The sequence below is a fragment of the Physeter macrocephalus genome, unplaced genomic scaffold (genome assembly GCF_002837175.3).
Source record: "Physeter macrocephalus isolate SW-GA unplaced genomic scaffold, ASM283717v5 random_555, whole genome shotgun sequence".
NCBI classification, from domain to species: domain Eukaryota; kingdom Metazoa; phylum Chordata; class Mammalia; order Artiodactyla; family Physeteridae; genus Physeter; species Physeter macrocephalus.
The window spans coordinates 28684-41600 of record NW_021145964.1 but is presented as its reverse complement, the minus strand read 5'-3'; the positions used below and the strand labels follow the sequence as shown (position 1 = coordinate 41600).

The following is a 12917-nucleotide window of genomic DNA, read 5'->3' as shown; positions in this document are numbered from 1 at the left end:
GTTCGTGCCCCGGTCCGGGAAGATCCGACATGCCGCGGAGCGGCTGGGCCCGTGAGCCATGGCCACTGAGCCTGCTCATCCGGAGCCTGTGCTCCGCAACGGGAGGGGCCACAACAGTGAGAGGCCCACGTACCGCAAAGAAAGAAAAAAAAACAAAACCAAAAATACAATGGTCATCTTTAAGGGATGCCAGGAGGACCAATTCATTAGTTTGAAAACTAGTAAATACATGGAAAGAATCATTCATTCTGCTTTTCCTATATAAACTATACCTCATGATAACCACATAGTAGATGAGAGAAATTATCTTTTAATTGAAATATTCCAGCTCATAAGTAAAGAAAGAGTGATAGAATTAGAATAGGCCCATGTTTCAACCTCTAGTGAAACCATGGATCTAGGCAATGATCACCAATGGCTGCTAAGATCACAGAAAGAGAGGCAAACAGACATCACGAGTCCTCTAAGGGAAGTACAGCAGACCCACCACCGCTGCAGTATTCTTGCCAAGAAAATCAAACCTGAATGTGAATGAGCTTTTAGATATAACTACCAATTTGCAAGGAGGCAGAAAACGTGTTAAACAACACCCTGGAAATGTAATCATCAAAATTCAGACTACGGGAAACTTTACAAGACAAACAACCTGTTCCTCCAACAAATATACTATAAAAAAATAAAATGAGGTAGTGGGGAACTTATAGATTCAAAGAGACTTAAGAGATGTATCAACCAGTCACAAAGTATGGATATTTCAATCCTGATTTGAACAAATTGGAAAAAAAAGTTATGAGACAGTCAGGAAAATTTGAACACTCACAGGATATTTGATGATATTAGGAATTATTTTAAAATTTCCTTGAAATTCTCTATAATAAAGAGTTAAAAACAAACAAACAAACAAAACAAACCTCAATCCAGAGAAGGAAGTCTCCCTGATCTTGATGAGCACCTAAAGTGATGACCCTGGGCAAATCATTTCCCCTCTCTGAGTTCCACCTCTTCACGGTTGAGTATGCTTACAAGTGATGGGGCTCTGATGGGTTGGGATACGCACAACTGTCCATCCAATTTAAGGGTTTTCAGTCAGAGTAGATTTCAAATCTACTCTGACCTACATTTATCTGACCCTCGTGGAACTTTGTGAAGATTAATTTTTCACCCAGCGACATACTGCATTTCTTTTATCTTAGTGCAGAGTGTTTGCTGGACATTGGGGAGGGCAGATATAGAGGCAAGGGATGTTTTTGACAAGATCTGAGGACTTTCCTGACACAAATGGGCAGTTACAGTAAAGGAGGGAAGAGCCCTGGAGTGTATTCCTAGAGGACAGATGTCTCTGAAAGTGGTGGGTGGTGTTAGGTTGGTGGTGAGAAGGTTGCATCTGTAGGTTGGCTGCCCTACATTTTCTTGGATAACATCCGCTGTTTACTTGAGGAGGAAGAGGGGCTGAAGTAAAAGGGAATTGAAAAAGATGTTATAATATGCATGGGGTCTTAACTTCCATAGAATTTTTTAAAAATTTATTTATATCTTGGCTGCACTGGGTCTTCGTTGCTGCGTGGGTTTTCTCTAGTTGTGGTGAGCGGGGGCCACTCTTTGTCGCGGTGCATGGGCTTCTCATTGTGGTGGCTTCTCTTGTTGCAGAGCACGGGCTCTAGGCGATCGGGCTTCAGTAGTTGTAGCACGCGGGCTCAGTAGTTGTGGCTTGCGGGCTCTAGAGTGCAGGCTCAGTGGTTGTGGCGCACGGGCTTAGTTGCTCCGCGGCATGTGGGATCTTCCTGGACGAAGGCTCGAACCTGTGTCCCCTGCATTGGCAGGCATATTCTTAACCACTGTGCCACCAGGTAAGCCCCCATAGAATATTTTGACATTATTTATTCCTTTGAGCAAGATGGCACATTGTCTAGTTCCACAGCACTGGTGGTCATCATCAAGACAAGGCTTCCTAGAAATCTGCAAGTAAGACAGGCCCCTGTCCTTCTTTCCATGTATCAGTTAGCAATGCTTTTACTTGCAAGTAGGGAAGCCACTGAATAATGGGCTTAAGCAAACAGGGGCTTTTTTCTTTTTTTTTAATCACATAGCAATACATCCAAATTAGGGGCTGTATTATCTCAGGGACTCTGAGCTGGCATCTCCTTTCCTCGTGGTTATAAAATGGTTGCACTGGCTCCAGGCATCACAATCTCACACCATATTAGAGGCAGTAAGGAGAAGCTACCTTCTCAGTCTCTACTCTCTTATCAGGAAGAAAAAGTCTTTCCCAGAAGACCCCTAGAAGACTTCCATTTATGTTTCATTGGCCAGAACTGGGTCACATACTCAACTCTAGTTACAATGCAAGCTGGGAGAATAAGCATTGACTTTCCCAATCTATACTGTGGGAGGTGGGCAAGGGAGAGAGGGGTTTGGGACAGCTGTTGGGACAGGCAATCAGTAAGTTTGCTTCTTCCAAGTTTTCCTGCTCCTGAGCAGGGTTTCCTGCACTATTCACCATTCACACTTTTCTTTTAAATGGGTCTTGCAATCTCTGCCCCCCTGCCTCTGAGATATAATATGATATGTATATTATAATATCTACCTGAGGGGTTACTCTTGCTGTTGGATGGTGTTTGAGTTGAGCACTGCTGTTTACTCCCTGTGTCTGCCTTTCCTTGTGGACATCCATTCAGGAAGGCTTGGATCTTGTAAAAAAAATGTTGGGCCTCCATCAGTCAGATAATCAGCACGTGTTTACAGAGTAATCTCCATTTGCCAAGCCCTGTGGTGGGCTGGGGTAGAGTCAGTGGGGAGCAGAGATGTTTAAGCAGCCATTCCTGGACTCCGGGACCACACAGGCTGGTTGGCGGAAAATGTCAGAAACCAAGGAGATGTGGGATGACAATACAGGACCGCAATAGAAGCCCTGCCTGCACAAGGCAGTCTGTAATTGTGAGCCTAATGTGGGGGCAAGAGACAGGGAGAGAAGATGCCCTAAAGGAGGTGTGTGGCCTTCAAAATATAAAAGAGTTGAGAGGCTCAGAGGAGTGGGATCAGGGTCTGGACCCATGTGGCTGGATGGCAAGGATTATGTAGGACTCTATAAAGCTCTTGGTACTTTACAAACCTTAACTCCTTTAATCTCCACACCAACCAGGCCAAGTGGGTTTTATTGTCCTCATTTTACAACAGCAAGGGGCCAAGGCTCAAAGTGGTTAAATAATTTACCCAAGGTTTGCTAGCCAGCATGGAGGATAGCTTAATCACAGTTCCTGCCTACCAGTTCATTTTCCCCTATTCTCCCTTTTCTAACAGTTTTGCCCACTAGCCCAGGAGAGGTCATATGACTCAGGCCTGGCCAATCATTGTACCCTATTCCCCTCAGTTGTGATTGGTCCAGGGGTGGTCATATGACCTGAACCAGTTTTGTAAGGAAATCAAAATGGAGTAAGAGATGGAGGGAGAGGTATGGAAGGGGCTCTGCCTCAGATTCTAGGCCCTAAGGCCCAGCTCCTGCAGCTTTTGCTTGAGTCCTGAGAGCTTCCCTAGCATTCCTCACAACCAGGGAGGTCAGCACATTCCTTAAAAAAAAAAAAAAAAAAAAAGCTTTATTAAGATATAATTCACATTACACACAATTCATCTATTTAAAATGTATAATTCAGTGGTTTTTAGTGTATTTGTACAGTTGTGCAACTATTACCACATCAATTTTAGAACATTTTCTTCACCCCCCAAAGAAACTCTTTTACTCCCTTTTTCCCCCAACACCCCCAGCCTTAGGCAGCCACCAATCTACTTTCTGTCTCTATGGATTTATCTGTTCTGGACATTTCATATAAATGGAATCATACACTATGTGGTCCTTTGTGACTGGCTTCTTACACTTAGCACAATATTTTCAAGGTTCAGCAGAGTTGTAGCAGCATACATTCTTCTTTGCTGGGGCTGGTTGGGGTTGGGTTTCTAGCACCTGCAAACTAAAGGTGTGTCCAGGAGTTGAAGCCAGGTCTGACAGACACCAAAGCCCTCATTCTTTCTGTTTTACCTGGTGAGGCCAAGTCCTGGAGGGCTTGAAGTCCAGGCCAGAGTTTGACCTTTCTGTTGCAGATCATGGGGATTACTGAGCAGGGGTGTGACATATTTAGAGCAGCATTTTAGTGAGATTATTCTGATGACAGTGATATTCTGTGTAGGTGTTCATCCTACATGTATGTGTATATTATATATCATATGCAATGTGTGTATACACAAATATTTTAAGGTTGAAGTTGATAGCAGCAATTCCCATGCTGGGTTCCATGGAACGTGAATGTCCCGTGAGCAGTGTTCCAAGAGGGAATGAGAAACACTGTGCCTTTTCCTCTGGAAAATGAAGAAGGAACAGGATTCAAGAGAAACAGGCTACGGACTATGTTCTGAGTCTAAGTGAACCAGTGGTGCTGCATAGCAGCCCAGGTCCTCCCCTTCCTTAGGGGTCCCACTCCAGCCCCTTTCCTCCAAGAAACCATCAGACAAGTCCTCTTAGATGTAAGCAATAGAGTCTTTGAGAGGAGGCTGAGGTTCCCCATGAGCAAAGTAGGGTTCTGGGCTGCAGAGGTGTGAGAAGTCAGGTAATACACTCAGGTGGTGGCACCTGGGCCTTAGGTGTCTGCTCCATCAGCTTAGGTGTGAGCTCTTTAAGGGTCACTGTCTTCTGCCTTCATCCATGCCCAAACACTGTTGATCAGCCAACTCTGGCCTGGCTTTGCCAAGAACCCTTGTGCCTAGCATGGCAAGGAGAAACGCCCAAGAAGCCGGGCAGGCAACGTAAAGGAGGGCAGGGGCAATGGTGGGGCCCATGGGGAGGCAGAGGGTGTAAGTTCCACTTAAAAAGGGGGAAGCTGCCAAGCCACCTGTGGCCCTATGAGAGATGCCAGATTTTCCCAATTTTTCTCCTAAGGAAAGAGAAGTCCAGATTTTCATGTAAAATCTAATTTTCAAGTGTTAAAGTTGGTGACTGTGGATTATTGTCCTGTTGCATGTTGGGATCCATTCTTCTCCTGGCTATGTCCTGGGAGGGTGACTCTTGTGGGCAGCACCCTCCCCCTCCCTCCCCCTCCCCACTCTCTTGCCCTCTAGATTCCAGATGGGTTTGGCCAGTGGGCAGCATGGGTAGATCAGAGATTGAAAATTGGGAGGTCAGGATGTTTAACGCCCTTGTTGCAAGCCAAAGAGACTCTCCCCCCACCCTCTGAACCTCCATCTACCCACATACTGGGGCCATTGTTTTGGCAGTGATCACATTCCTCTGTGTACTGCCACAGCTCCTACACGGTGGTGGTCTCTCTCCCAGGCTACAGCTCTTGTGGTCTGGTGACCCCTCTGTCCCTCTGTCTAGGGGAGTATCGGTTCCCTGCTGCTTGTCTCTGAGTGTCTCACCATCCTTTGTTGGTTCTCTTCATCCCGTCCGTATAAATAGTCCCTTCATTCTGAGCTCTCCTCAGTTAATCCTTTTGAATATGCCCTCCCTTTCCTGCTGGGAACCACCAATATATCAGCTAATTCAATTAAAAAACAACACTGTGAGGTCCAGGCACACCTGGATCTGCAGTGTGAATCCTGTCAGAGGAAGCCCAGCTCACAATCCCTGCCGTATGCTCCAAGCACTGCACCTGGGCAGCAGGCAGCAGCAGAAATCACCACGCAGACCAATGCAGTGCTGGGATCAACAGGTACACCATGACCTTGTGTGGAAACCGAAGAGTCAGTCCAAAGAAGGAGAAAGCCTTGAGGTGTGTACAACCAGTTTAATGGCTGATGAAACCATAGAGATGCCAAACTATGGAGCACCAGGGACACAGAGGCACGAAGCCTTGGGGGGAAACACTACAGCATTATCGTGGGGAAAACGGGATCACCTAATGTTGATACTGGGGAAGAGGAGGTCCACTGGCAGCTCAGAACTATGACATTCCTCGGGGGAACATGAATCCACCCCCAAAGCAGGAGCAAGCCAGCCGCCTTCACTCCCGAACATAAATCCTCGTGCAGACCACATCATCGGCGCCGAACGTCTGCAGAGAAGGAAAACCAATCAGTGCAGATGTCTGTGCAAAAATGTTTAAAGCAGATCGCTAATAAGGCCACTTACTGCCCTGTTAAAAACTCTGTAACAGACATTCAATTTCCTGTGCCGGGGGTTCATGCTCAGCCCTAAGGGGTTTTCTTTCTTTCTTTTTTTTTTTTTTCCTCCCTTACACTCTGTATTGGCAGAGAGGCAACAGGGGTATAGAATTATGTTGTATGCAATTTTCCACTGCTTCTGGAACCTGGGAATGCTGACATAAAAAATGGAAGTTTCCTGGCTTTGGTTTTTTAAATTAAACTGAAGTGGGTGGCGGGGAGTATGCCATATTGGACATTTCTGAAGTGGTTCTGTCTCTTTTCAAGTGACTTCAAGAGAGCAAGGGGGGGCTTCCCTGGTGGCGCAGTGGTTGAGAGTCTGCCTGCCGATGCAGGGGACACGGGTTCGTGCCCCGGTCCGGGAGGATCCCACATGCCGTGGAGCGGCAGGGCCCGTGAGCCATGGCCTCTGAGCCTGCGCGTCCGGAGCCTGTGCTCCGCGACGGGAGAGGCCACAACAGTGAGAGGCCCGCGTACCGCAAAAAAAAAAAAAAAAAAAAAAAAAAGAGAGAGAGCAAGGGGCTTGGGCAGCTGGAGCCCTGGGGTTCAGCACTGACCAGCCAGGTGGGATAGCTTCAGAGAGGGTGTAGAAGTACCTTCCAGGTAGCAACTGTCCAGCCTGGGAGATGCCTGAGATGTTGTGTAAGTAATACTCAGGTTACCTGCAAGCTAGAAACATGGTCTCAACTGCAAAAGCACAGTGTCATCGGCATCCAGACCCAGCTCTGCAACTCACAGCTGGGTGAGCTGGGGCACTGCTCTGGTCTCTTGGACAGTTTGGGGATGGAGCAGGGAGGGAGTTGAGGGGAGGGGTGCAATTGAACAAGATCCCACAGTTCTTTCCAGCTACTATTCTGTGACTGTTTGTTTGTTTGCTGGGGAGGACACAAATCATTCCACGAATGGAGGAGCATGGTTTCCTTCTGGCCTCTGAAATGATATCACTGTAAGTAAGCTGTCTCAACTCTTCCAAAGACTAGCAATTACTCATAGGCCTGCTCTCCTAGGTCTCTCACAGGCAATTGGAACAGAGAAAGCAATATGTATGTTAAAAAAACACAAAATTTTTAAACAAACAAACAAACAGAATTTCCCAACTCTGTAGACTGACGTAGATATGTTTGTTTGCAGATGTACATTTTTCTGTGGGAGGGTCCCTATCTTTCAGATTGTCAAAGGGGCCTGAGGTTAAAAGCCCTGAATTAAGAGCTTGAATATACTTGGATCTTCCCCTGGGTCCCTCAGTTGACCATGAGATGCTCTCAGAGAACATGAGTTGGTACGTTATTCAAACATGTGTGTTTCAGGGAAATACTAGTCATTAGTGATTATGAAGGAAGCAAATGCTCATCGCCAGCCTTTTTTCTAAGTAGGGAACTTCTGATCACACCGGCACAGCTGTACCTGTTCTGGACACCTTCTCTGTCCTATTCCCTTGCCTCATTAGTGAGGAATGCAGATGATGCTGGGTGCTGGGGCAGGGTGAAGCGGGGGTTCCCATGGAAATTCACCTCTCAGATGTCCAGACGACTCAGAACCTTGTCAGTTTTCCGAAACTCTTCCAGCTCTATGGCCATGGAATGGCACGTGGAAGGCCAGAGTTTGGGGATTGGACTCTATATCTGTGCTGGAATGACCGACACCTCCCCCAGGCCAACAAATGGCTTCACGAAACAAGAAGAAATCGCTACATTTCCAATCACATTTTGAAATGTCCTTCTCAGCCTGCAAACTGTGCTCAGAGGTTCCTGAAGGAAACTCTCTGTATAATGTGCCCGAGTGGTTTAAGGGACTACATTCAATTTTCAAAAGAAGGCAATTTACAGCCTGGGGGTGCTGGGAGAGCTTATTTAAGTTAACTAGAATAAATTTCCTCTTGTTATACCGAGACAGCATCTCCCTACATTTGGATTTATTAATGATAATAACCCTTGGAACAAAAGCCCACATTTTAGATCCCAAATGCCAAGAATTAATGCTCCCTTTGAGGCTTGTACGTACGTCTGCTGAGCCAGGGAAGGATGCAGGGGTGGAGCTGTAGTGGGCGATTTGGAAGTGGTGGAGTTCTCCTAGCAGAATTGGGCCCATGCGCTGGCTGCTCAGATACTACTGAGATTAATAAAATCACATTTTCTCACAGATCACACGCAGCCTACTTAACCCTTAGCTACACTCAGGAACTCTAAAATCATCTCCCTATTTTCTATCCCTGGACCAATGAACCATATGTGCCTTTTCCTCCTAAATTTCCATGTCTCAGCCTCAAATTGCTCCCCCAGCCCCATCAACTATTCCTGCCCTTGAAACGACATTAACCAGATTGCAAATGAAGCCAGTCCTTTCTCATGAAAGAAAGTATGTGAAATCATCTCAGGGAAGGACAAGAGGAGAGAGAGAGTAAGATCAAGCAGCCTCCGTTAAAATAATAGAGACAGCTCAATTTAGGGTCTTCTTGCAGAATAAACATGTAATTTCAGGGCTGAGAGAGACCTCAGGGATCAAACTTTAGCCCAACCCCTCATTTTACAGCTCAGGGAGGGAAGGGCCATGCCCAGGTCACACAGCGAGTCCTGTCCTAGCATTCCTTGCCACCTCCTTTCCCGACATTTCAGGGTGACACTTGCTAGGGTGGGGCAGGCAGGCAGTCTTTGAGTGGAGGTGTTAACAACAGGCCTGATGGAGAACAAAGGATATCATTTCCTGGTTACCCACAACAGCGGTCCCCTTTTCTAGTGGGGCCGTTGGGGGGACGGGGAAGGGTATTACAAGGAAAGCTTGGTCTGTTCTGAAACGCAAAGGGAGAGCGGCAGGGAGGTGTCCTTTCCTCTGTCTTCTTTGCCCCTGTACCTAAATAAAGGGGGAGGAGGTGTGAGATTAAACTACAGGGGTTTCTAACTTGGCCTCACCAGGTATATTTTGTGTGGCCAGGGATGTTTCAAATGTTTCAATCTGATTACCTTTAAGGTAGAGCCCACCCTCTTCAGTTCTAAAGGCCCCACCCTCCACATTGTGTTAACACTGTGACTGCCCCAAATTAGCATCACTGTTCTTGTCTGGCTCCCGAAGGCCATTGGAGTGTATAAGTCCGGGGGTAAAAATGTTCTTTAAGGCTCTCAGTGCAGGCATACTAAAATTTCTGAAATCCTTCCCAGGCAGCAAAATGGGGAATGAGGAGGGGCGGGGCGGTGGGGGGAATCCCTTCTGCAGAGTGAACCCCGGGACCTCCCAGAGCCCAAGCATTCTGAGCCCGGCTGGGGGGGAGGCCGGCTTAAGCAAGTCAGTAAGTCACCACAGGGATGCACGGGTGTGTATAGAGGCCGGCAAGGCAGCCTGTCTCCAGCCCCTGCTCTGCCCTCGGAGCCACTCCTCTCTCCTGCCAACCATCTAACAATGATTTCCTCTGACCTAAACTGTCATCTCAAGCTTTCTGCTCACATTTTAACCCAGGGCAAAGAGTGTCTCTCCCTGAATGGATGAGTGAAGATGATGATCGTGAGGCCCGCCACAGGCAACATCTGGAGAACTGCGGGCTGGTTTCAGGGTCAAGGGGCCTCACTCACCAGGATGAGCTCGTCGTTGGCCAGCTCGCGGGTCCAGTAGGTTTTGGGGCCGTCCCCCTCCAGGAGAGTTTGTGTGCAGTGGATTTTGTTCTCATTCTCCCAAGTGGCTAAACTCTGCGGGCAGGAAAACCATTAGTGACATTAATTACACTCTTGGCAGCAGGAGCAGAGACAACAATGAGCATGGGAGAATAATTGCTGTGCAGAGAAGCAACACATGGTCCCTGTCAGCAGGGCACAGAACCTCCTGTGCTGTGCTGTATCAAGCCCAAATTCAGAGGGCTGACCGCAGATTTTATGGGGTATAAATATACCTTGTGTTACACAAGTACACACACACACTCACCGAAGCAGCAGAGCCTCAGGCACATTTTACATCTCCAGGAATAAAACTGAGGGCACGCAATGATTCATCTATGTCAAAATGGACAACCCCTTCAAGCAATTTGGCTATTCAAGGCAAGAAGCTTCTCATATCAGAAGTACAAAATTTTAGAATGGTAAAGACACCATATTCGTAACCACATCTGTAGTCAGCAGATCAGGAGCTCTGTTCCTTGCATGGATTTGGGGATAATGCCTTCCTTTCGGTTTGCACTCATCAGATGCAGCACACAGCCTGCTCTGATAAACCTGAGTGTCTCTGGCTCTGAGGATAAAAACACAGGTACTTCCCAGGTTACATGTCTCTAGAAAAAAAATTTTTTAAGTCTGGAGGGTCTTCATTCTGTTGTAGGTGGGAGGCAAAAGGAGGGATTCCCTGCAGCTTTCCCCAGCGTCTGCACAAAGCAAAATGCTGTACAGCTGGGTTCCGAGGCTGTACTGAATGTGCACATACTTGCTTTTTAACTAACACATGGGACACATTCACCAGGCAGGGCAGGGATAAAGCCCCACTCTCCAGGCTGTCGTGTGAGCCTTTGATTTTTCTTTTTTAACCAGAATTACTGTCTCTGGCAGTAGTTCCCATTGGATGTCCCCAAATTGAGTCCTGCCTATCTCCAGGGCTTCTACCTTAAGACTCCCAGACCTTCCCTCTAAGCTGTCCTGTTCTTTTGTTTTTATAAACGGTGCAGTGGCTGGGGCTCCAATCCTGCCAGCTCCAAGCCCGGACATTATTTTCAGGCTGTGCTAACTCTGGGGGCCAAATATTGCTTTGTGGGACAGCGTGCTCCTGGGGGTCTGTGTGTGACTCTGTGTCCTCCCAAACCGCATGCCCAGAGAGTCCCGCTCTAGATCAGACAGGCATCACTCAGGAAAGGTGGAAAACAATTCCTCACTCTCTGGAATGTTATTCGTTCTTTTTTTAAACCTTGGGGAGAGGAGGGAGACATTTTGTCACTTTTTAGCTAAGTGGTAGCAGCAGCGAATTATTTTTCCATCTGTCCTCAAAATCCATGAGGAGCCAACCCTCCATTCCATTCCAGAGACCAACCAAATGCAATTTTTGCCCATCTAAAAAAGGAATATACAACCCCTTGCTTCAGTCCACCCGTTCATCCACCCTGGGACCGATATACAAAGAAATACAGAATTCTTGCCCTTGAGTACTAAGAGAGAGCACTTAGTCCATTTTCCAGGCAGAATCTGCCTTGCTTTTGGAAAGATTCCGTCGTTTCCTTTAAGAAACCAAACTGAGGGCGGGCGGGAGAGGTCCCGGGGCCATCGAGACTGCTGAAACTGGATCCAGAGCATTCTCAGGGCGCCCAGGGACCCGGGAGGGCGGGACGCGAGAGCTGCCGCTCCACCTGCGGCAGGAAACGTGGCAGCCTCGCGGCCAGGGAACCTGGTGGCCCTGAAACCTCCTCCTCCCCCCGCCTGCTGCGCTCGCGCTCAGGATCGCAGCAAAACGCTGCGGAAGCCCCGCAAGGAACGCTGTGCAACCCAGAGCCCGCGCTTTAGGCGCGGCTGTTAGCACCTCGGGAGGCGACTTAGGGATGAGGTTGGGGAGGGGTTGGGGTAGGCCTTTCTCTTGAGCCCAGGGCAATGCGGTGCACAGATCCTCTCTGCAAACAGCCGGTGCACACGCGCCGCAAGGAAAGGGCGCCACAGGCTGCCAAAGGAGCCGGGGGTTCGTCTGGCTGCAGCGGTTCACGGTTAGGGAGCGGGGACGCGGGAACGCTGCCCAGACTCTGGGGCCTCACCCTGCACTTGCGTCCGTCCACTGTCTCCTCCTCAAAGCCTTCTCCGACCTTGAAGTTGATCTCAGTCGTGCGCACCGTGGTGGATGTCTTGATGTAGAACTGATCCCCGTCCTGGCGGATCTCCACGTGCGGCTTGGACGCAGCCGCCACGGCCACTTTCCTCAGCATGGCGTTCACACCTGCGCCGGGAAGAATGGGTGCGACTCACGGGGCCTCGCCACCCGCCAGTCGTCCCAGGACTGGCCCGGCACTTCTCAAACCCTCTGACTATATATAGATGGGGACCTTAAAACTGATTCGTTCCTCCCCCTGCCCTCGCCCTGATTTTTTTTTCCCCGAGGTGAGCAACTGAGGCTCAGAGAGGGTAAGCGGGCTTCCCTGAGTGGCACAGTGTATTTCGTTGTAGGACCTGGTCTCAGACTGAGTCCCCAATTTTAAAGTCCCTGACCCACCTAGGACTTCAGTAATAACCTCTCCTCGCGATTATCTAGCACGAGATAAAGGCCGAACCGTCGGGGAAAGCGCCAAGCATCCAGCAAACGCTCTCTGGTTGCGCGGATCCCGGGCTCTACTCGCCACTTCTAGATGGGGTGGGCCTTGGAATTCGCCCCAGTCTATCGCACCGGGGACTCCCTCTTGCCTGGTGTTGGTCCCTAAAGCCCACCCTCTGCGGGTCGGGGGCACCGCCGGCTGCTACTCCCCGTCGGGGGCACGCCGTCCGCGCCAGCTTACCCAGCGCCTTGAGCAGCTCGTCGAAATTCTCGCTGCTGCGCATCTTCCAGGTGCCGGCGAAATTGGGCATCTTGGCAGTGGTGGCGGCGGCGGCGGGAAGGTGGCGGCAGGCACGGACAGCTGCGGCGCAGCGGGCACACTCTAAGCTGCAAGGCGGAGACTGCGGCTCTGCGCCCAGCCCCACGCGCCTTGAGTCTCCGGGAGAGCGCCCCCAACCCCCGCGCTGATCCAAGCACCGCCCCGCCAGCCCCGCCCCCGCCCCCCGCGGCCCCTACCCAGCGTGAGCCCAGCTCCCAGCCCTACCGTGCCCCCACTCTGCCCCTTGGCGTTCCAG

The 12917-nt window shown here is 49.3% G+C and overlaps 1 protein-coding gene across 1 annotated transcript; it reads right to left on the bottom strand.

Moving 5' to 3' along the window:
- Positions 1 to 5751: 5751 nt before the first annotated feature.
- Positions 5752 to 12653, bottom strand: CRABP1 (cellular retinoic acid binding protein 1). The gene is made up of 4 exons (XM_007103460.3): positions 12584 to 12653; positions 11852 to 12030; positions 9708 to 9821; positions 5752 to 6038 (listed from the first exon to the last, which is right to left on the bottom strand). The coding sequence occupies exons 1-4, from the start codon at positions 12651 to 12653 to the stop codon at positions 5988 to 5990; spliced, it is 414 nt and encodes a 137-aa protein (XP_007103522.1). The 3' UTR covers positions 5752 to 5987.
- Positions 12654 to 12917: the final 264 nt, after the last annotated feature.

Coding starts and splice junctions, on each gene's coding strand:
- CRABP1 (XM_007103460.3), bottom strand. CDS start 12,653: ATGCCCAATTTCGCCGGCACCTGGAAGATGCGCAGCAGCGAGAATTTC. Junction 9,822..11,851: donor TGGACGGACGCAAGTGCAGG/GTGAGGCCCCAG, acceptor TCCTGCCCGCAG/AGTTTAGCCACTTGGGAGAA. Junction 6,039..9,707: donor CCAACGACGAGCTCATCCTG/GTGAGTGAGGCC, acceptor CCTTCTCTGCAG/ACGTTCGGCGCCGATGATGT.